General features: G+C 40.2%; 1 protein-coding gene across 1 annotated transcript in view; it reads right to left on the minus strand.

Annotated features, from left to right (window-relative positions):
- The window catches only part of LOC124554738 (F-BAR domain only protein 2-like), a 280178-nt gene that overhangs the window by 161077 nt on the left and 93145 nt on the right, over positions 1-25956 (minus strand). The window contains exons 6-7 of the mRNA XM_047128385.1: positions 8071-8167; positions 7157-7267 (exon numbers count right to left, since the gene is read on the minus strand). Coding sequence (XP_046984341.1) covers positions 7157-7267; positions 8071-8167 — 208 coding nt within the window. The remainder of the gene's footprint in view (positions 1-7156; positions 7268-8070; positions 8168-25956) is intronic.

Consider the following 25956-nt stretch of genomic DNA (forward strand, 5'->3'; position numbering starts at 1 on the left):
CAAACCTACATTTCTAGCATTTGTAGAATTAGAGAAAGCTTTTGACAATGTTGACTGAATACTCTCTTTCAAATTCTGAAGGCGGCAGGGGTGACATACAGGGAGGAAATAGCTATTTGCAGCTTGTACAGAAACCAGATGGCAGTTACAAGAGTTGAGGGGCATGAAGGGGAAGCAGTGGTTGAGAAGGGAGTGAGGCAGTGTTGTAGCCTATCTCTGATGTTATTCAATCTGTGTATTGTGCACGCAGTAAAGGAAGCAAAAGAAAAATTTAGAGTAGGAATTAAAATCCATGGAGAAGAAATAAAAAATATTGAGGTTTGCTGACAACATTGAACTTCTGTCAGAGACAGCAAAGGACCTGGAAGAGCAGATGAACAGAATGGACAGTGTCTTGAAGGGAGGATATAAGATGAACATCATCAAAAGCGAAACAAAGTGTTCAGGCAGGTCCACAATTCCATTTCAGAAGGACACGCTGGTCACAGAGTAACGGAATGCACAGTAGTGCAATATTACTGGTAAGGCACATGACGACAGGATGTTGACATGCACACAAAGGGCAGTGTTCAGTCACTGAAGGATGATGTTACAAAGGCTACTCAAGACACACAAACCATTTCAGATGTTTGGGGTGGTTAGCGTTGGACCTTTTGCACAAACTCCATCACGAAACCGTTATGTTTTGACAATAAGCGATCATTTTTCTTGTTTTGTTTGTATGGTAGTCATACGAAGCCAGCAGGCTGAAACAGTAGCACATGCAATGGTAAACCAGTGAATATTCAAGTTTGGAATGTCTGAGACAATAGTAACTGACAAAAGGACAAATTTTATGTCCAATTTTAACAAAGTACTTATGCTGGTCACTGCACATTAAGAAACTTCAGACTAGTGTGTTACATCCACAGGCACACAGTCCAACAGAAAAGGCTCATCGAATGATTGCAAAGATGTTAAGCTACTACGTGAACTTGCAGCATAATAACTGGGATGCTCTACTTGCATTAAATCATGCATGTGTAAAATTCAGAATTCCATATTAGCACAGCACGCATGAGAATCTTCTTGGTCAGAAGAGGTGTCTCCCTTTGTGTTTTGTAAGCCTTCTCCATGAAGTTATATTTCAGCAGTGAAAAATTTCTCTTGAAGGTTAAAAACTATTTGGCAATAGGTGAAATAGGTGAACACCAAAGCTTCTGCCTCAGCATGAGCATCAATTGCTGCCTGCTGCCAAAGCATCTGGATGCCAAAGGCAACCCCACACTTGGTTGCCATCCAGGGAGTATGACAAGAGGTGCCGTCATGTTCTCTGCGCCATCTGCTAATGACAAATCAAACCTCAATAAAGAAGTCTTTGTACCCATCATCGCACCTTCTTGAGCTGCCCGACATCCTTCATCAGCAGATAATTTCGTGCAACACTAGGCTATCGGAACCATCATGTTATAATGCATTAGGAAGCATAACTTTATGAATATCTGCCTTGTTCTTTGTGAAGCTATCACAGAGGGTCAGATTCTTCTTATAAAGTTCTTGTGCAAGTGAAAAGAGGTAAAGAAGTTATCTGTTGTGACAATGTTAACCCTTTTTTCACTTTAATTTCAAACTTTTTTGGTATAAACATTTAAGTTTATACAATATGTTGAGTTCACATCTACTTGGCCCAGATTTTAAAGCCATATTTTGCTGGCTTCGACTTTATTTACACTCTACAGGGACAGCATCCTCTGAAGGAAACAAGCTGTTCATCCACACTCTCATGTGAATCAGGACTATAGTTGGATTTGCAGTGAATAACAAAAAGTTCAACAATAATTCTAATTGCTACTAATTTATCAGTTCCTTTTTCTTTGGTCTTTGTATTGACATCAGTAAATCTAATAAATGATGACAACTGTTGAAACCTAATTCTAGACATTGTGGTAAGGAAATTGCCTCTCTTGTAGAGAGGGTCTGTGATCCAAAGAAATTCTACAGAGTCCCTTTTAGCTTTTAGGAACCTCATGTGATTATAATGCCTAAAAAGGCAATTATTTAATTAGTATATGTAGCATGCTGTTAGTGTTTATCCAGGTATTTTGCATTCCATTCATCATAAGAACGTAGAGCCTTTTCATTAGTGCAAGCTACAACATTTTGTGCCATATGTTCATCAATGAAAAATTTGAAAGCTTCGTTCACTGACTGAATACCTTGAGATGGGGTGGTCAAATTAGGAGGCACAATAATTGTATTGTGTGCAGTCCAGCAAGTTGTCTTTTGCAGTCAGCTAACCATACCATACCTGTTTTAGTAACGAGGCACACAACATAGTACTTATCGTCTCCCTCGCTGTTATTTCCACATTCCTGTATGTTTGGAGTTTCCTCTTCTCATTCTAAAGCATCTTTAGTCTCTGAACTCAAACTTTCAACATTTGTTTCTTATTCATCTTTATCATTGCTGTCATTTATTATTTGCATAACTTTCTACACATACCAAGAATGACCTAAATCAAAAGTTCCACCTTTCTGTTTCAACATGACTACTACTTACAATACACACTGAAAGAATACTGAAATTTTTCCACGCAATTTCAAACCAACAATGCATGCTAGAATAACCAGAAAACACAAGGCAGCCAACAAAGCATACTAGAATAACTGAAAAACACAAGGCAGCCAACAGAAAACTCTCAATATGCAGACAATTTTATGAGTCATGAACTGCTATGAGGTTTTTTTTTGTTTTTTTTTACAGCCGTATTTAGTGAACATTTTACACAAGTCTTTTATGGTAATGAAGCTGATTAATTTTGTAACACACTAAAAAAAATTTCAAAATTCTAAATTTGTTATTTTATTCACAGAAACTAAAAAGTTTAACACCAGGTCCAGCTGTAACCTGCATAGCAGTCTGAAGGTCAATAAACCACAATGCCCTTCTAACAATCTTCAAACACTAAACAATAGGAATTTTCATCCTCTGTGTAAAAGTCGCAAAAACTTAAAGGGAAGTTATGGAATAATGATTTGAATTTTGGTGAATTTTACATTTTGTTCTGAAATACATTGCTCTGTGTGCAGTACAACAGAACACCATCACCTGTAAGCTTGCGTGTTAGAACATATTAAAATTTATTTTTACAATATCTATTCTTTCAGATATGCATTCTTTAAATGCATAATGCAGCTGATATCAAAATTATTTACAACTGCAACTAATACTTTGGATATTTCAATTTACTGATAAAAATTTATAATCTGACGAAGGACTAATGAACTTTTCATTTTGTATGCTGTCAGAGAAAGTATGCCTATATAAATGTACAATGATACCAGCATTGTCCCCTCACAGGAATACTACATAGATCAGCTTGAAAGCCTGAAATTACCCTGCAAAGTATTCATCCAGGTGGCCCATCATATGTATGTTTTACTCTAACTTGAGAAAGGATTACTCCGAAAACTAGCAAGTTTCCTTTCTTTTTGTGTGTGCCTATTGACAACTGAAGCTCCTGCTTTTTGGTGAGTGATCTCCTTTAATCAAAAACTATTTACATTGTACTAGAACATTCCTATAACGATTAAAAATTTAAGTTTTTACGCTAGTGTATTAGTTGTTCATTATTTCTTCATTCTTGATATACAATTTAATATTTCACTCTTCAAGCTACTTATGTCTACTTGACTTCATTATTTGCCCATAGACTCGTGTGTATTCTGCCCTCACTTTGTTAACATGTGAGCAACTTAGAAATAAAATCAAGAAAGATGGTGAAGTGGTTAAGGCAGTGGACCTGCTTTCAAGAGAATAGGGGCTCAAATCCCTGGCTGGCCACAGAGATTTCCTACATGGACAAAGACACATGTCAGGATAGTTCCTTTGAAAAGGACACGACTAATTTTCTATGCTCTCCTTGCACTATCTGACAAGGGCGCTGCCCAATCTGACATGTCAAAACCTCTCATGGTTTCTTTTTCAAGAAGAATACATTGAAAGAAACACAATGTCAAAACTATTACTGCAAATATTTAAAAATGAAGTTGAAAATTGCCAAATTCATAGCTTACCAGGTGGCTTGAGGAAAGTACAGCCCTGTTGTAGCTGTGGCAGACAGTGCATGCACAACACTGTGAGTGCATAGTCTTGGTTGAGAGCACAACACTAAACAGATAACACGGCACAACGAGACTGTAATTTGTAAAATGAACTTCAGTTTCCAATTACAAATCCTCCGACACAATTTTTTGCAGTTACTATTCAATCAAATTTGCAACTCATTTAACATCCATAATAATTAGCAGTTGCCTCTGCAGTATCGCTAAATGTTTCAAACGGTGATAAAACTGAATTAATTTTCTTTGAGGTTCGAGACTTTTGCAAAACATTAGAAGAAACAGGAAATAACTAACGATTCTGTGTGCTAATTGCAGTCCAGGACAAAAACACAGTACCTTCCTAGCCCTCAGAAAACATGTACCATTATAGCTTTCAGTGTCAATGAAAAGGCTGTAAATTTTCTGGTTGCATATTGGAGAGAGAAAATGCTTAAAGTTAAGTAGTGCGCAAAGCTGGTTCCATTTCATAAAATCTGAACATGAATTGTGTATATGAAACAAAGATTTACACGAAGTATGAAATACATGCCAAAATTATTAGAATGATTTAGAACTGCCCATGAGAGTCAATGCACTGTTGCTGAGGGAGCTCTACGTGACTGGATCTTCTGAATTGTGAGTAACATTACCGACTTCCAAGTTTCTTTGACTTAGTTAACAGATCCAGGAAATTATATGGAAAAGGAAGTCACAAAATTATGAAGTTTACTTCAGGTATATGCACAAACAAGATGTGATTAATAGTTAATACTAAAGGGAAATTCATAACTCACATGAAGACTAAGCTTCTTATGTATAAAGTGAGTCAAGTCAGGTTTTGTGCAAGAGCTGCATGCAAACCAAACTTTTATCATTTCGAATGAAAGGAAGACAAAATCACTTGTGCAGTCATATACAACAATGCTAGTATGAAATTTTCACTCTGATGCTGGGTGTGCCCCAGTATGAAACTTTCTAGCAGATTAAAACTGTTTCTTTCTCCATCCCACTTCTGACTAAATAAAACTAGTAATTACTGTGACATGCATAAATGTATTAATTTTTCCTTTCTCAGGTGTGCCTGCTGCAAAGAAAATGTTTGTTTTCATCATCCAACTGACTCTTCACATTTTTGTGACAATTACTGGAAATAACCAAGGACTTTTTTCACTGTTAGGAAATTGTACATTATTCAGAAATCATCATAATAACTCTGTTACAGGAATTATTATAAAATATTTAATGTCAACACACTGATGTTCAGACTGATGGAAGTCATCTGTAATGTAACCTCATACACTGCCTTTATTTCCTTTCCTCTACTAGTCACCCATGTAACAACTACATTTGGGACAGTTTAGCTGACAATATGAACTGCAAGTTATTTTAAAAAAGATATGAGACATTTCTGGTATGGTTTAAGAGCTTAAAACTGACGAGTGTACACACTGGACTTTGCACTACACGGTGCAACGTTCTCATCATGGCTGCTTCTGATTGTTCGCCTATTTCTGCACCAGGCAGGAAAGGCTGTACAAAACACTGTTAAAAAGGGTTCTTTGGGCAGCAAAAATGAGTAATGGTTCTTAAAAAATACTTGCAGTGCACTGTAGCAACTAAAATTTTGACAGTATTTCTTTCGGCATATTCTTCCTGTATGAAAAATTTCAGGTTGTTGTCAATAGTAAATTACACCCTAATCTTTCTTCCTATTACTAAGAACAAAAATGAGCATGACTGACAAACAAAGAAAAAAACTCTGAAGCTTTCTTATTTAAGTACCCCCTTAAGTGCATTGGAAGTGCTGATAGGCAAAAAGAGCCACTTGAATTGAAACCATCTTTGTTGGAGAACTCTTACGCATATGCTCGGTCTGAGCTGCAGAGAGAAACACATTGTTTATATGGTCTCCTATACAGTTAGTGTGCCCCACACACAAAGGACTGCAGCCAACTTTAGTTGAGCTGCAATGGAGGGAGGGGAGGGGGGGGGGGGGCAGACAGGAATTTTTCTTTTTTTGGGGGGGGGGGGGGGGGGAGGAGATAGATAGAGATGTCTAGTGACATACCGTCAAATACAGAGATTTATTTTTCAACTGTGGTAGACCAATGTTAACATATTACCAACAAAGTTTGATTCCCTGAAATGTGTAAAATTTTCAGTGTAATGTATCAAAGATTAGAAATAAGAATTCTGAAGTGCAGAGAAAAGACGGAACGGTAAGCAGTAACAAGAGAGATTTGTTTGCACCATACGAAATGATAAGTACTCTAAGTTGCAAGTGAAAGGCAATGCTTTGTAAAATGATTACAAGCCCTTATTATCGGTAAACTAGTGTTGAAAAAATCGTGACAACAATAATGATGGTTATTGTTGTACGGAAAGAGCAGAATACCTTTTCTCATCCTTTTCTGATTTCCGTAACATCCATATACTCAGTTAACTGTGAGACTTAGGATGGTGCATTAAGCCAGGTTTGGAAGGTTATTGGAAAGAGATACCACACAGTGCCTCAACACACACACACACACACACACACACACACACACAGTTAGAATGTAATTTGAGAAACAACAGATTTCAACAAAAAAATATTAATTATTTATAAGCACCAAAAATAAATAACAAAATCTTAAAGCACACCAATATGAACTCAAAAGATTAGAACATTCACCAGTACATGCTATTTTAATTGACCCAAATTTTGCATCACTTAAAACCTAATATAAGCCATACCTCGGATATTTAAAAAACTGAAACTCTGACACTCCAAATACAGTATAAAAAATTGCTAACGCTCTAATTTCCTGCAACAGAAATTCATTTGAATAGAAGAATTGCATAACAAAGAACAAAAACTTGCACAGACACTGTTGCCGAGCCATTACACCAATAAAGAGCTTTGGATAGAATCTGTCAAATAACCCACTGCTTTAACAGAAATTGCACACTTAGTACTAAACGTCTTGAAACACACATACCCTGGGAGCTAGACATGAAGAGGTTCAGAAGGGAGGTAGTGCGGCGGGATGTTTTGCTTTCTTTGGGCTTCTGAGCAGCACAATCTAGATTACCTTCTTTCTTTGAAGGCTTTTCACCATTTGTTGTTTTTTCTGAGGAATCCTGCGCCTGACTAGTTATGGATGAAAGCCCTGATATACTAAACTCCTCAAATTCAATTGCACCTAAAATAGAAACATCAGTATTATAATGATCCATATAAAGCCAAAAACTTTGATAAAGAAAGATATAATTCCTTCAACAGAACGCATTACAAAGACAGCACTTGTTAAGGAACTGTTAATCAAATAATAAACATCAAAGCAGTTTGAACTACATAGTGGAATAGTAATAGAACATCATTGTGGTATTCTACAATAGTGCTATGGCAGTAGCACAACATTTTGCATGCATTGCGAATTATTGTTACTATTGCTCACTGTATTACTGAACAGCCAAAAAATTGACCAAAAACAATCCCACTGCACGCACGCACACGCACTGCAACAGTTCCCCAGCAAGAGTGGCTGCAGTGTAATTGCATCTTCTTTTGCTCACAAAAAGACAAGAGATTCTCTGAAAAAGAACTTAAAGTCCCAATACATAAGGATCTGCCTGTAATTCTAACTGAGCATGGGTCAATCTTCAACAAGACCTAATTAAGTTGTATATTTTAAGAGAAAATAATACATTTGCCCAATGTGCAGGTTATGGAATTTACAGATTGATATCACAGCCAGTAAATCATTTGCACACCTAATAATTTCATTGTCTCTTACCTACACAGCCTGCAAATTTTAAAACATTTCCACAAGCCCTTTTAATGACCAGCAGACTATCTCAACTTAGCATATAGGGAGACACAAAAACATTCCATATCCAGTGCATCTCAAATTTCTCTACAAACACCTTTAACTATGCCATTTTTCATTAATAGTTGTCATAAACAATGGTGCCAAGACTCACACAAAAGTTATTTTCAACTCACATGGTCTTTCCAAGCCAGTGTACTTCGTCAAAACGAACTGTTCAAGTAGTTTTTCAACAGTCATTTCCAAACACTGGCGTTTGAAGTCAATATGTATCTGCAAATGAAATAATTAAAAGTTTAGCAAAAATTAAGCTGTTCTCAAAGAAATGAATAAAATTCAAAACATATATCACACTTTTTGCAGCGACCATTCACCTTCACATCATGACAAGCTACAAAAATTACTTTCAAAAGTTTTCTTATGATCTGTAACAAATATACTAATCAGCTGTTTAGTGAAACTGGTAACTGAGAAGAATATGAAAGAAAAATATTTTTAGAGGAGTACAGTATAGAAAAGAAAGTGACATTTTTATACTTAGTTGGTTACACTGTGGATATTTAGTACTACATGGTCACACCAGAACTTCCATCAACGATGGTTGCTTTCCAGTAACCAAACTACAACATACACATATTTATACCATCATGGAAAACATGATATCACCTATTATGTTCCTGAGCAATTTCCCCATATAAGATGTGGGCACTAGTTTCATTAGGAAATGAGGTCTCTTTGAGCTGCTTCAATTTAACAGCATCAAATATACGACAACATTAATAGCACATATTACTCACCTTTGTAATAAGTATAACAAATCTTGCAATAACATAACATAGCACATAATTATGGAAGAACTGAAGTTGCTAAAAGAAATGTACTCGCCTAATAATGTTCACAGAGAAGTAACTATTCAAGATTACCCCAATAAAGAAGTATAACACATTTTTGTCCTTAAAAAAAAAAAACAAAAAAAAAAAAAACAAAACAAAAAAATACTTAAAGAATTTAAAATGTAGAGAATGTTTAGAACACATCATGACATGTATTTTGTCTGTAAAATGTAACTGCTAGCTAAACGGTAAGTGTGTGAAAGTGAATATGTAAGTTTTCATGGGTGTGTCCATCCTGTTTATGTATTGAAATGTGCAAAAGCACACATTTAGTGAATTTGAAGTAAGAAATTATTAAATTGCTTCAAGATGATGCTGAAATGCTGAAAACAGAAATTTTAACATTTAATCAAGCCCATACTAAGTTAGTTAGTCAAACAGAATCCTGTGTATGCAGAAAGCAACTAATTACATGAAGAAGTGGTGAAAGTTCACAATCACATGGACTGCAGTCAGAAATAAGAGGGAACTCCTTCAGTTCATAGCCTGCAAATAAATATAAATAGATAACATTGACCTATAGCCAAAAGATCAAGAAAGAAACTGAAGCAAAGAAAGGATATCACAAAAATTACTTCATGATAATAGATGACTCCATGGTCAAAAAATATTGTGCCAGACTGCAAGATCAACGATTGCACTCGAATTCAATCCCATCTGCTAAACAAAGATTTTAGAAACATGTTTTGTATGAAAAGGAACACAGCCAAAAATGGAAAAGAAGCAGAAAACAAGAACACTGTGTTTTAATCCATGTGGACACAAACTCTTACTATCTCCACACCAGCAGAAGTTGCAGCAGCTTGTAGGCGTTGTAGTTGGTGTCAATACTACAGCCTGAACACTTATCACCCTTCACACCTCTCGGAACAGACATCTTGCAGCACAGAGACAGTACTTACATAGCAGTGAGAAAGATACCTTAAGTGAAACATGGAACCTGATTAAATCAGCGATAACGTGTGCACAACCTCCCGGCTGGTAATTAGTGGTATTATTCACAGAAGATCAGTAAGCGATATACATGTTAACACAATAAATAGTGGTATTAGGGAACAGTGTGACAGACTGGGTAATATTCACTGAATCAAGAAAGGTTTAAATGTTAAAGGGTTACGAGAAGTTGGCCAACAGCTCAACAAGATAGGCTCTATGAATTTCACCTAAATGTTTGCACATGTGAGTAAAATCCTAAAAAGCAAGGGAGCGATACATCAAAGGTGTGCACTGAAAATATAAAGTATAAATATGAAGGAAAGAATGTATTACCAAACATAGCCTCCAATCATACTATTCTCTTAATTGACTGAAATATCAATAGCTTAACAGAAGAACTTGCAAATACATGTATTTTAAGAATGGTTAATTTAAAACTATGCTTTCAAATTGTAAATATCAAAATAACCTGTTTACATGGACACTTGTTAACAGAATATTGTATAGAAGTTGAAAATAGGCTTAACAGTTTTAAGGTAGCTAACAACTTTTGTACAAGAAATGAATCTGGAGATTCTGCATTCTTCTTGATACTTCATGAAGTTATAAGTAAGAGATGATTTTAATGATTTAAATGAAGAAAGTGTGCTTGGGAACTGTCTCTGTAGAGTTAAATGATGTGAATACAGCGATTATAGCAACCTATAGAATTTCTGGAAACTTAACAAAATAGTCTGTAACTAAATTGTAAAGGCTCCTAGAACAGCTTCAGAAAGCAAATACGAAAACCTTTTGATCACAGCAGATTTCATAATTCAACTGAAAGCAGTGAATCCACAGAAATTTACGACTTAATTCGTAAACTTTGAGGTACTACAGAAAACAGTTGATCAGTGATCAGCACTGATAATATTACAAACTATGAGTTGGAAAAACCAAGGTGAAGTAGTACCTAGTTCTAGACATTTTTAACCAGTCAGCTCTATTTACTGGGCTCCGGAAAGCAGATTAACTGAAACCTCAAACAAATTTAAATAAAAAGCGATTTCAGTGAAAGTAATTTAACAGCATAATACTCTACCCAGTCCAAGAGTCCTAACTAGGCCACTGTCACCACCACTAGTCACAGTCAATGACCTGCCGTTGTATCAACCATCCACCATGTGCCCGTTTCCATGTTGTCAAACTTCCTTGAGGTAAAGGTGTGGGCCTGGGATACTGATCAACGTTGAGGAAGCTTCTGCAGTTCCACCCACTACCATAAGGCAACAACTGGACTTCAGTCACTGGCCCATTTGAGACATTTTTGAGACATGCTGAAATGTGGCTGCTTCCACATGGTCAGCACCGGAACGCAGTATTTAAATCCTCAGGACCAGCCCGTCATCATCGACATAACTGGGTCATACTATGATGCTCCGGCTGTACCATTCAACATTGTACATATGATGCAACCACCACCGCTGTCTCCAGGATGTGAACCACTGACTGCTGTCCAACTGCCTGCGCACCTGGCAACCAGCTGTCTGCCACTACCACATGGTCTGAGAGAAGCGGTGGGATCCTTCTAGTCTGGCACCACCACTCTCCAGCCTGCGTGCCCATGTTCAACACCTTCGGCCGTCCCATTGGGCAAGTCTGCCTATCCCTGGCTACCAGCCATCACGTCGCTGCCCTGCCCTCCTGACTTAGCAGTAACCATCCATCAAACTGCTGAGGTAACAAAGCTGTGCACTACTGTGCACAAGGAGTGCTTGTGCACTGGAACAGATGCACACGCACTGGGGTAGAAGAGTCATAGCCTATAGCCTGCTGCAGACCCACTGCCCTAAGTTTAATTAGGTTTGTTAGTAAGAAGTTTTGGCAACCAACTGACTGCTTAAGTCGTCAGCACCTCATCTTCCTCCAGCAGGGAGACATACCTTCCAATAGAATCCATTCGAGACTGGCGGTGGAAGAACTGTTGGAGGTTGAAATAGTTGACCAACGGAAGGCAGAAATCAAAAGGATTCAGCAGCAGTGGCAGTCAATGCAAGAACATAAGTATGTACCCACTGTTTTTGGGCCTGTTTACATGTGTTTTTTCCATTCTGTTCTTTTCAGTTTGAGTATATTGTATGGTTGCAGTGGTAGCAATAAGCAAAAATGTTCATCGGTACAAGAGCAACAACCCAGCACCATGGAAAAAATTTAGTTTTGAGTGGATTAAATACTTCCATTGAGAAAGCATAACACTGAAATAGAACAATGCTAAACTGGATGAAGTTCAGGGCATGTCTGCTCCCGTTTTCACAACTGTTTACAATTGGGTAAATGAGTTTAAATATGGCTGTACATCCATAATAGGAAAACAGCATTCGGGATGGAAGTGACAAAATCTACAATATGGTTTCGAGTGACTGACGAATCAAACTGCGCAAAATACTTGAGACCACAGACATATCACAAGGTACAGTGCTTTACACTTTACACAAAAACTGGGTATGAAAAAAATCACTGCAAGATGGGTGCCAAGTTTACTCTCAGAAGAGAATAAATGCAATCGTGTGGTTGACCCTGAGGATGTTTTGGCACTTTTTTGTAGAAATTCTGCCAGGTTTTTGCATCAATATGTAACTGTTGACAAAACACGGATACACTACTACACTCCAGAGATTAAGGAACAATCAGAATGATGGATTTTTTGGATGCAAACAAGTTCTGAAGAAGGCATGGACGGTGAAATTGGCTGGCAAGGTGATGGTCATGGTTTTTTTAGGGATGCAAGTGTAATCATCTATGCCCATTACTTTGTAAAGGAGCAAACAATAACTTGGGAGTTTTATGCATACTACTGCACCAGCTGAACAAAGAAGACATGGAAAATGTTCTCCTTTGAAAATGAGAAATACACTCTTCCATCATGACAATGCACAGGTGCACATTTGCGTAGTGTCAATGGCCAAAGTTATGGAATTAAAGTTCTAATTACCAGGAAATACACCGTATTCATCGGATCTGGTCCCTAGTAACTTTTTTTTTTTTTAATTCCTGAAATAATGACTCAGAAGACAATGGTTCACATCGAATGAGGTAGTCATCCCCCAACCAGATGCCTATTTTGCACACATTCCGAAACTCTACTTTTTGGACAGCTCAAAAAATTTGGAGCAATACTTGGAAAACTACAGCTATAGAGCTAAAAGAGGATTATGGTGGGGGAATTATTTATTTAATGTTCAACGATAAGTTGTAGGATGCTCAGTCCTTCATGAACTTACATGAAGGGTTAGTGGATCATTACAGAAGAAAAAATACATCTAGGTATTACCACGAACAACTTAATGGTTTAGTTAAAAGAAACAATGAAATTGGTAGAATGTTTTGTTGACCATATCTGGGAAATCAACGTTAATGTGTATGAATTATTGGACGATGATCGTACCAGAAAGGCCAATTTGCACAACGCAGAACAGGTGCTTGATGTATTTCTGTGGGGGCTATGGGCTGAAATGTCACGAAAAGTGTGCATAGAATTCCCGAAAACCTCAGATGAAGCAGTAGCAACTGCGGCAGCTTGGAAGAGATTGACTCAGTGACTGGGCTGAGAAAGAAGAGAGTGGTTTTTTAATACAGAGGTTATATGTCAGATTGGAGAGTGGGGGGGGGGGGGGGGGGGGGGGTGTCTCTGGGTCATATTCAGTGATTTTATAGGAAGCCACAGTGTCAAAGATGCAAGCAGGTGGAGCACTTCAATAGAATATGTCCATTGTCGGGTGGAATGTGGAATCAGGGTAACACATGTGCCCATACGTTAAATGTGATGGGGACAGTGTGACCACAGGGCACTCCTGAGCGAAATGAGTGGTAGACATTTGTCTAACTGGTTATGTAAAAGTGAGGTGGTGTACATTTTCGATGGGTAAAGGACACAGGTTTCCACAGCAAGCCAGATTATATTTGATGCCACACATTTGACAGTTGACTAAATGCGATGTTGGTGGTAATATTGTTTACTCGTTTGGGACGGCATTGTTAGACTTTCAACTGGGGAATTCCCTTGGCATGGGCATAAGCTATGGTGCCACTATCGAGCTAGAGTTCCTCCATCTACAACAGTGTATAGTAGAGCTAGACAGGATACCATTCCCATGCCATGAGGGGCCACCTAAACTGTGTACACAATCTCTTTGGAACTGACTTGCATGATATAATACCCAAAAGTACAGGAACGCTACTCTGGATTAACATAGGAGCTGAACTGTTGATTAATACTTCTTGTGTAGTGGAGCCCCTGCCAGAAAACAATAAATTGGATCAGGCACAATGTTTCATGCGTCATAGTTTATCTTTCGTGCAGCAAATTGATAGAAACCAAGTGAATGCTGCCAGTGCAGACAATTTTGATTCTAAAGAGGTGAAGCTATCAAGAGGTACATTAAACTAACTTAGAACTGTTAAAGGAAATCGAATTTAATAGGGACGTCAGAGTAGAATATTCGACAGCCGGACAGTCTGTCGATTTAACCGCACTAAGTGGAAAGGTGTCGCATATGAATGGACATGATTGAGTGGGCTTGGAGCTATGTGATCTGAAACCGAAACAGTGCATGGTCTACCTAGACAATATCACTGTACTGTCCAAGGACATCCAGAAACAAGTGGTGGGTCTACGAGAGGTCTTGGATCCATTATGTCAGCACGACTGACCCTTATTTTAGAAAAATGTGACTCCGTATTACAGGATGTCTGCTAATTAGGCCTTTATTGGCCAGGATGGGGTACGAACCGACCCACGACTTTTACTATCTGCACAGCATTTCCTAATGCACAGCAAGGTACAGAAATAACAGTCATTTCTTGAAATCAATAATTTTCATAGCAAATTTTCAATGTATCAACACTCCTTAAAGGGAGAAAAATTTCACTGGCCTCTGGATTGTGAAGCAGCTTTTGCGTAATTAAGATTTATTGACCACCTGTCCCATCATCACTTTTCCTGACTACCAAAAAATATTGCTGTGTGAGTCAAGTGACATCGCTATAGGCTATGTTTTGGGCCAAGAACGAGATGGGAAGGAACACCCAATTTCCTATGCTTCTGGACAACTCAATAAGGCAGAGAAGAACTATTCAGCTACTGGAAAGGAAGTGCTCACACTAATTTTCAGCATAACCTATTTCAGATGTTATCTGAATGGGCAACATTTTAACGGAAATCTCGCACTAACACAGATGGACTTAGCTTTGAAGTATGAGTCACAGAATGTATTGAGGTAGGCACAGAACAATGGCAAAGAGTCAAGGACACTGACCCAGACTGTCAAAAATCTTTGAAGCAAGTGCAATTAAGCTCTGGCAATGGAGTGGTGTACAACAAATAAGGTGCAGCTGCTGCACAGTTGTGCCTGCAAATTTGTGGAAAAAAAGTGTTGAGGCAGACACACTATTTCATTTAGGCAAGGTGTAGTGGACGACAGGCCACAGGGTACTGCATTGCAGAGCTTTACATAAAGAACTGCATTCCTTGCGCTCAAATAGTCGAGGTGAGTCAACACTGAATATCATTATACAGGTTTCCTGAAGAGGACAGACCATTCCAAATGATCAGTATGGACATTCTTGGTCCATTTGCCCAACCACCAGCAGAGATAATTTCTCATATTTTGTAACCATGGTAGACATTCCAAATCAACAGGCAGAAACAGTGGCACAGGATATCGTTCACTAATGGACACTGAAATTCAGAATACCAGAGGCTGTAATAATTGACCAAGGCATTAACTTTATATCCAAGTTATTGAAGCAGCTGTGTCAATTATTATGCATAAAGAAGTAATGAACTATTGCACTACACCAGCAAATGCCAGGACAGAAAGGATACAAAAAAAGGGTATGCTGAATGATAGTAAAAATGCTGTTGTTATGTCAACAGTAGCCACAATGATTGGGACACCCTACTGCCACATGTAGTAGCAGCAAGTAACTACGATCCATGAAAATACAGACTTATAACTATAGTGGTTGTTTTTTGATAAAAAAACTTCATCCCATTTCAATTTATGCAAACCTATCACAAAGGGTAAATATATCTTCTGCTCTGAAAAAAATTGTATAAACACATGTCAGGCAGTGCATAATGCCATCTAAACATTACATGCTGCAAAGAAAAATTAAGAGGTTCATTTTGTGTTACCAAGGACCTTTTGAGGTAGTCAAGACGACATCTCCTGTCAACGCCAAACTATAACTTCCAATCCAAAGCACAGCAGTGGATTTAAGAAGTTATTGTCCACTTCTGGGTGAACCGGAAGCACTGCCTCAATTGGCAGCAGGTCCTTCTGAAGGGGAGGTGGAAGTGGTCGGAGAAAATACAAGAAAGAAAGGTAAAACTAGACAAGTAGATGTACTTGCAGTTACTCAGACACATCCACATGCCTTGAGGTCACGAGAAGCCCTTTGAAATCCAATTTCTTTGTGTCATTAGGGATATTTGTGAGTATATATCATGATTATTTCTATGTTTGCATTGCTTCTATGAAAGCGGCTCATGCGAGTGTAAAGCATACTTTTGTTCAGGTAATAGGTTACATGAACTTTCAAGGTGAAATTTTTATTTGCAATGTTAGTGAAACCTTAGCAAGCCTAATTCAGCTTAGAAGGAAAACACTTAAGTTACATGGTGTTTGTGTAGTAGTAGTAGTAGTAGTAGTAGTAGTCGTTGTTGTGCGGAATTGCAACAGAAAGTAGGATGGCAGTAAAAGAGAGTGGAGAGAGTATGTGTGAAATACTGTCATCTACCTTTCAGGTTAAAAATCCATTAAGAATGGACGTCTGCTAGGTCAGTTTAGTCATTTAAGATCGTGGGGGACCTGAGGAAGTACCATGCACTACTCTCCACTGCAGAATCACTACAGTGCTGAACCAGGGAAGTCACAGCCCACCCCCATGAAATGTATACACACAGTTCCTAAGGCATGCAAGTACACACTGTTTCATTTTGAGAAGCCTGTGACCGAGTGCCTCAAGGAGGTCATTAGTAATGTAGTTGAATTCTTTCAAAAGATAATGTCACACTGGCTATCCTTAGTAACAAAACTGGTAGTTGCCATTTGTACTTTTTATGAACAAGATCATTTTGTTGGTACAAAGCAAACCCAACTGCAGGGGCATAGGTTATTGGTAAGCGGTACACTATTAGACGTGTTAGGACCTACCTTCCAGTTACTCATCACAGCCACCAGATTGACAAACCTGAACACCAACTACTCATTAATCTACCTGCCAGATGTACCCTTTGAGATCCTGCCCCCAGGAAAACCTGGACCCCACCCTTCTTGCTTCCCTGGATCAGCTGACAGTCATATTCAATGGCTGTGTGGCGATGGAACACCTGCTCGACAATGTGAAAAACAATATCAAATCGAACATCAGCACTGACACATCACCCATAAGAACTACCACTTTAGTTGCCCATTGGATTCCAATAGTAACCAGTAAACCGCCAATTCTTTATTGAATCTTATTCCATTGTACAGAACATCTTCCATTGTCAAATTACTTTAAAACTAAGTTAAGGTGTTAAATTTTTGCCTTTAAGAATGTGAGTAAGGAAAAGTTTACGAAAGGCTTGAAATCATGCTTCAAGTTTGTTGTAAATTGTCAAGTGCTCTCATTCTCAAATACTGGATGAATGAAATCAGGGTATTTGTGTGCTCTCGGTAACACTGCCTAAAGACAAACACACAATTTCGAACTGTAATAATTGTCTTACTGCATTAAAATAATAACATAAGATTATACGTCTTAATGAGTAAATTACAACAGCATTTTACGTTTTTAAACTCTGTCAATAATTACTTGAAACATTTGAAAACAAATTAATGTTGCCCCTATGTTGCAACTGGGACTGGGTTTTGGGATAGCATTTTAGTAATCTAACTAAGTATTCTGTATCGCCACCTCAGACAGAGTAGCCCAGATCCCACCCATGCCCCCCTTTAATCTGTGGGTCCATAGTAGTCGTGTCTCCACCAGTGAAGAAGTGACTCAATGACTCAAGCAAAGTAATGCATAAGAGAAAATAAAGAAAGCACCCACCAACTCCATACTTGAACACTGCAAGAATGAGATAGCGTATATAGGCAATATATGTAGGTTGGAACTTAAATAGTGGTAACACTGCTGTGGAGATACTATGCAATGAAATCTACAATTGTCACTGATAGCACACATTGTTGACATACCTACCTTACCTCCGAGCAAATGGACTCACCCGTCCCACGTTACCAGCATGCGCACAATCGAGGGAAACGTAGTCAATTGTCAGCAAGACATCTAACATAACGGAAGTCACTATATTTTTGAAACAGGAATAACAGAGTTGGATCAAGATTGAATGTGCCAAAGGTCGTACAGCACAACAGCGTCATCAAGGTCTTCAAGAGGCATGCGGGCAAACGGCATTGACATACAGAACAGTGGCATGTTGGGTAAAAGCCTTCAACGAAGGTCGTCAAACTGTGGCAGACCTGCATTGGGCAGGTGTCGTAGCATCTCTGGAGAAGTAATGCATGCTGTTGTCATGTTAGTGGACAGTGATCGACGCCATGCCATTTGTGAGCTCGCCCACAAAACTGGATTAGTGCATACGACTGTCCTTTGCATTCTGAAAAAACGCCTGGGCATGCGAAAAACTGCACCACAATGAGTTCCACATGACTTGACGGAAAAGCAGAAATGGATGTGCTACGACGCTGCTCAGACACACTTTGAGCCCTACGAGTGCGGAGGAGAGGCTTTCTTAAGCAGTATCATAACACTGGATGAGACATGGGCCACATCGTACAAGCCAAAACTGAAATGCCAAGACAACGAATGGCGTCATTACGGGTCGCCACGAAAGTCAAAAGTGCGTCAGAGCCCCAGTATGGTGAAAGTTATGGTGATTCTCATGTACAACTGTGATGGTGTTATCCTAATGCATTACATTCCTCGATGGCAGATCGTCAATGCACAGTATTACTGTTTGTTTTTGGAGTATCACCTGTGACCAGCCTAGCGAAAGAAGTGGGGACACTTTCTGCGCAACTCACCCATCATTTTGCACGACAATGCGTGGGTGCGTACAGTGCAAGCTGTGGTTGCTCTGTTCAGTCGATGGGACTGGGAAATACTGTACCATCCACCATACTCCCCGGACCTAAGTCCTTGTGACTGATTTGATTCCAAAGACGAAGGAACCACTTCGTGGCATTTGCTTCAGAATTGTTCCAGGGATTTGACAGGCAGCAAACCGCTCCATTCGCACCATCAACAGAACAGGCTCTGCTAACGGTATACTACGCCTTCCACATCACTGGCAATGGGCTCTACACAATGCTAGGGCCTACTTTGAACAACAGTAACAGGTGCAAACATGTAACACTTTTGTATCGGTTGTGAATAAATAGTTACCGCTATTTAAGTTCCAACCCACCTAAAAAAAAGAGAAGGATTACTTGTTAAGTTTTAAAGTTATACAAGAAATGTTCCCTACAAATTCATGCAGGAGAATCTAACATGCTGAAACAATGACAGATATAACAGTGTATCTTTATGCAATGCTCTCACAGTGACTAAATGAGCCAGTAATGAAACGTACTGCTCTTTGTTGAATCTTCTGTATATCTTCTATTAGTCCTACCTACTAAGGGTCCTTGGACAATGAGCGATACTCAAGAACTGGTGAAACAAATGCTTTGTAAGCCACTTTTTTCATGGGCGAGTTGCATTTCCTCAAGATTCTTCTTATGAATCTAAGTCTCGCATCTGCTTTTCTTACTATTTGTTTCTTGGCATTGCTACTGTCTTGCAGACAACCACGTCATCTACGAATTGGCTTATAGAGCTGCCAACATTTTCTACAAGAGTATTTTATATATTGTAAACATTAACGGTCTCATCAAACTTCTCTGGGGTAAATTAAGAGCATCACATTAGGTTCTCTCTGCACAGAAGTCCAGTTATGAATCTGGTCTGGTACTTAGTAAGCTCTTATTTTTTACACTAAATGGCAATATGGGATGGTGTCAAATCCCTTCCTGAAGTCTAGGAACACGGTATCAACTTGAGTGCTGCAATCTATGACACTGTGAATCTCACGAGGAAACAGAGCAAGCTGAATTCTGCAAGATGTATTTCTGTGGAATCCATGTTGATTTTGATGGAGGAGATTTCCGCACTCCAAAAATGTCACAATGTGTGAGTGTAGTACATATTCCATAATTTTATGACAGATACAGGCCTGTAATTATGTGCATTTGTCCTACAACCCTTCTTGAAAATGGGAGTAACCCGCACTTTTTAACAGTAGCTAGTTGCCTGTGATTGTATTTGATCATCTTATGATTTTGCTAGATGATAAATGACAGCATCCTCTGGAAACAATATGACGGCTGTTCAGATTGTCTCCAAATCATTATAGACTAGAAACATCAGAAGGCTTCAACACTTCCTTGGGAAATGCTTGATATCACCACCGTTTCACTCAATGATTACTATAAACAGTGTCCTTTCTGACAGGAAACTGTGAATCTTGTTTCAAATTTGAGTTAATACTCAACAGGCAAGCAAGTCTATTAGAAGCCATTTGTGAGGAACCGTGTTTACGGTGTTCTGTAAACCTAGAAATATAGAATGAACTTAAGATTCACTGTCAATAGCACTCATTACATCATGTGAACAAAGGGCCAGTTGTTTTTCACAAGTAAATATTCCGAATCTGTGCTGACTGTGTCAATAGACTGTTTCATTTCAGGTATTTCATAATTTTCAGACACAATACGTTTCAAAATCTTACTACAAATTGATGTCAGTTAAATAGATTCATAATTCAGCAGACTAATTCCATCTCCTTTAATGCACATTGGGCAACAGCCTTGCCGCAGTGGATACACCGGTTCCCGGGAAATCACCGAAGTTAAGCGCTGTCGGGCGTGGTTGGCACTTGGATGGGTGACCATCCAGGCCGCCATGCGCTGTTGCCATTTTTCGGGGTGCACTCAGCCTCGTGATGCCAACTGAGGAGCTACTCAACCGAATAGTAGCGGCTTCGGTCAAGAATACCATCTTATGACCAGGAGAGCGGTGTGCTGACCCCACGCCCATCCCATCCGCATCCTCCACCGAGGATGACACGGGTGTCGGATGGTCCCGGTAGGCCACTTGTGGCCTGACGACGGAGTGCTTATTGTGCACTGGTGCGAGCTGTGCAACTTTCCCGTCCTTAGGTACTGATCTTTCATCTAGTGAGCAGTTGTATACTATATTACATATGGAGCTACTACACCAGCACACTCCAAAAGGACCCTAACTGTTATACAATCTGGACCAGAAGATTTGCCTTCACTAAGCAACTTAAGTTGCTTCCTATACTGAGGGTACATACTTTTATGAGTACAGGGTGGCAGCCAGTCAAGGAATATTTTAGGGAATTGGTTTAAAAAATTAATTTTAAAGGCCCAGTGAAATCTTTACAAGTTTTCTCCCAGAGCAACTTACGCTGTGCCTATGTGACACAAGTTGCCTGTCTTTCAGAACTGCTGACAAGAGACGCCTTAAGCCCTCTGCTGAAACTGCTAGTGAATTCATGCCATTGGTTTTAGCCAACAGCATGCATGGGATACAGGTCACAGGTGTGGACTCTGGAGGATTCTGCAGTGCAGAATGCAGCTGCTTCTCTCTGTTGTGATCTAGACCTCGAGCAAAACAGATGTCTTTTTGGAAGGCAGAGCCTCTGGCTCTGCGTTCCATGACTGGCCACTGACATTGATTAATGTGAACCCATTGCCCACTTAGTTATTCATATTCCTAGACTGCCCTAAACCTGTTAACTTCCGACCCTAGGTGCGCCCCTTGTACACTGTACACTAAAATATATTCTCTTTATTTTGCCTAATTTTCTGTTCTGTCACTGGATGCTCACTCACAAATCCTGACCACTGGACTTCCTGTACATTGTCATCTTAAGCAGATTCCGTCAACATTTCCCCCCCATCCCTGCCCATGTACATATGTTACTAATATTGGTAGCTGTTCTTTATTTAAATCCAGGAATATTTAATGTATCTTCTTTGGTGAAGGAACTTCGGAAAACCATTTTTAGTAACTCCGCTTTAGTGACACTCTCATTGGTAACATTACCACTGCTCTCTCACTGTGGAGCTATCGACTGTGTGTTGTCACTGGTGTACTTTACACAAGACCATAATAATTTTGGGTTTTCTGCCAGATATTGAGACAGAGTTTCATTGTGGAAAGTATTAACAGTACCTCACACTGAAATCTGCAGCAAATTTCGAGCTTCCACAAAACATGGCCAATCTTGCATATCATTTTCTTTTAAATCTGGCATGCTTTTGTTATTGTTTCTGCAACAATGTCATGCCTAGTTTCTGTAAAATGGGGAATACATTCCTTCTTCTATTAATTCATTCAATATTAATCTCTCAACTGCCATCAATACTATTTCTTTTAATTTAAGCCACATCTGGTTTACACTTACATAGTTTTTGACGAAATAGATACTCTCTCTTTGGAACACATCAAATGAATTTTTATCTGCTTTTTATTAATAGATATATTTTGCGTCTATTTTTGGTTGATTTGGATGTTACAGTGTTCAGTTTAGCTACAATGATCTTGTGGTCAATAATTCCTCTATCCGTCATGATGCTCCCTATCTGCTCAGGATTATTTTTTGGTAAGATGTCGATTATGTTTTCACAATCACTTACACTCTGGAACTAATCGCACAAAATAATTTTCAGAGAAAGCATAAGCACAATTTCTGACTATATTTTATAACTGCCACCAGCTTTGACTATGTTGTATGAAAATATGGAGATTATAAGCCTTTATTAACAAGAGGATTGACAAAAGATATTGGGAATTACCAATGTATTAGTCTTCCCTTTGTCTTCTCTAAAGTTGTCTAACAGGCTGCAGAAAAACAAAATAAAAAATTTCATATGATAAACTGACTTCATTTTTAAAACCCAACTTGGCTCCCAACAAGGTTAAAGAGCTATAAATGGCACCAGCGTGTTTACTCAAAAGATACAGGGTTCGGGGTTGGGTTGTTTTGGGGAAAGAGACCAAACAGCGAGGTCATCGGTCTCATCGGATTAGGAAAGGAAGTCGGCCGTGCCCTTTCAAAGGGACCATCCCAGCATTTGCCTGGAGTGATTTACGGAAATCACGGAAAACCTAAATCAGGATGGCCGGACGCGGGATTGAACTGTCGTCCTCCCGAATGCGATACAGGGTTTGTATAAAAAGTAATGAGACTGAGCTTGTGAATCAAAACTTATTGTAGATATCACTAGAACCACTTAGTACTCTTCAATGTATGACCCTTGACAGTCGACAAGCTGCTGCATGCGAGATTTCCATGCTTCAAACGCTGCTGGGAATGCCGAGTCCAGGATGGCCTTCAAAGCTCTTTTTGTGGCAGCTTGGACCTCCTCCAGGATCCCATGACCATGTCCTTTCAGGGAACTTTATAGTTTGGGGAACAAAAAGGTCTGGGGAGGGGGGTGGGGGGGGTGGTGCTGGGGAATTGTTGGTATCTCTTTGTTGGCTAAGTAGCTGGCCACCATGAAGCAGGTGCCTCTTGGCACATTGTCATGGTGCAGCTTCCAATCATCGGCGATGGCTGGCTTAGTATGATGGACCTTGACTTTCAGTCTCTTCAGCACTTCACAATAAAAAGCACCATTGACAGTTTGACCTTGGGGGCACAAACTCATCATGAACCACGCCCTGACATCAAAGAACACAATCAGCATGTCTTTCACCATTGACTTCCTCATGCAAGCCTTTTTTAGATGTGGGGATGCTGTGGTGTGCCATTCGGCACTCGTGCACTTTTGTCTCCGGGTCATACCGAAACACCCAGGTTTCGTCTCTGGTGATAACATTATCTAAAAATTCTGGATCAGCTTCAAGGCTCTGAAGATTGTCTTGCCAGGTGACAGCACACGCTTGCTTTTGAACGTCTGACAAAATCTTCGGGACCATCTTGGCGCAGATCTTTCTCATCACCAATTCTTTAGTGGTGATAATGTGCACTGTCATTTTATCAAGTCTGAGGTAGTCTGCTATCATCCTGACACTCATCTGATGGTCGGTGTTCAACAACACATGCACAGATTCAATGTTTTTGTCAGTTTTGCTTGCTGACGGGCATCCGGAGCAGTCCTCATCCTCAACGCTATCCCGGCCTTCTTTAAAGCTCTTCACCCACCTGAAAACCTGGGCTTTTGACAGGCAATCATCGCTGTAGGCTTACCGACACACATGCAACGTTTCCGTACCTGGTTTTCCTAGTTTCACACAAAACTTGATGGCATAACTTTGCTCTATCGTTTGCTGCATGTTGCGCCACACCCGATGACTTTGCGATGTGTCCACTCAACACACGATTCTGCAAGACAAGAGCCCGCAGGCGACTGGCACACCACGCGTTTTCGGCCATACACCTCCCACCACCAATCTGAAGCCCCCCTCCCTCCAGTAGTGCATGGTGTGAAGAAAAGTTGTGCAAGCAAAAAATCAGTCTCATTACTTGTTATGCAATTCCTGTATGAGCCACATTAGGAAAGAGTATAAAATTCACAGGAATATTCTGTGGTCTGACTGAAGCATCAGATTCAGTGAATCGCTTCTTACACCACCACAAGATATGTATGTATTGAATCAGGGATAGCACTTTACAGTATATCAGTTCATACGTAACAGATAGGAAACAAAGAGTAAGTGTAAAATCTAATACAAGCAGTTACTCCTCAAACTGGTAAACAGTTTCCAGTTTTCTGAGAAGTCCTATGGGTTTTGATACTGTGTTGCTATTTTATTAGATGTACTACCACTTGCTACTGATGTTCATTCTTATTCACAGATCATATATCAGTTCTACACTGCTGGAAATTGAAATAAGAACACCGTGAATTCATTGTCCCAGGAAGGGGAAACTTTATTGACACATTCCTGGGGTCAGATACATCACATGATCACACTGACAGAACCACAGGCACATAGACACAGGCAACAGAGCATGCACAATGTCGGCACTAGTACAGTGTATATCCACCTTTCGCAGCAATGCAGGCTGCTATTCTCCCGTGGAGACGATCGTAGAGATGCTGGATGTAGTCCTGTGGAACGGCTTGCCATGCCATTTCCACCTGGCGCCTCAGTTGGACCACCGTTCGTGCTGGACGTGCAGACCGCGTGAGACGACGCTTCATCCAGTCCCAAACATGCTCAATGGGGGACAGATCCGGAGATCTTGTGGGCCAGGGTAGTTGACTTACACCTTCTAGAGCACGTTGGGTGGCACGGGATACGTGCGGACGTGCATTGTCCTGTTGGAACAGCAAGTTCCCTTGCCGGTCTAGGAATGGTAGAACGATGGGTTCGATGACGGTTTGGATGTACCGTGCACTATTCAGTGTCCCCTCGACGATCACCAGTGGTGTACGGCCAGTGTAGGAGATCGCTCCCCACACCATGATGCCGGGTGTTGGCCCTGTGTGCCTCGGTCGTATGCAGTCCTGATTGTGGCGCTCACCTGCATGGTGCCAAACACGCATACGACCATCATTGGCACCAAGGCAGAAGCGACTCTCATCGCTGAAGACGACACGTCTCCATTCGTCCCTCCATTCACGCCTGTCGCGACACCACTGGAGGCGGGCTGCACGATGTTGGGGCGTGAGCGGAAGATGGCCTAACGGTGTGCGAGACCGTAGCCCAGCTTCATGGAGACGGTTGCGAATGGTCCTCGCCAATAACCCAGGAGCAACAGTGTCCCTAATTTGCTGGGAAGTGGCGGTGAGGTCCCCTACGGCACTGCGTAGGATCCTACGGTCTTGGCGTGCATCCGTGCGTCACTGCGGTCCGGTCCCAGGTCGACGGGCACGTGCACCTTCCGCCGACCACTGGCGACAACATCGATGTACTGTGGAGACCTCACGCCCCACGTGTTGAGCAATTCGGCGGTACGTCCACCCGGCCTCCCGCATGCCCACTATACGCCCTCGCTCAAAGTCCGTCAACTGCACATACGGTTCACGTCCACACTGTCGCGGCATGCTACCAGTGTTAAAGACTGCGATGGAGCTCCGTATGCCACGGCAAACTGGCTGACACTGACGGCGGCGGTGCACAAATGCTGCGCAGCTAGCGCCATTCGACGGCCAACACCGCGGT

This window comes from Schistocerca americana, chromosome X, assembly GCF_021461395.2.
Source record: "Schistocerca americana isolate TAMUIC-IGC-003095 chromosome X, iqSchAmer2.1, whole genome shotgun sequence".
Classification (NCBI taxonomy): domain Eukaryota; kingdom Metazoa; phylum Arthropoda; class Insecta; order Orthoptera; family Acrididae; genus Schistocerca; species Schistocerca americana.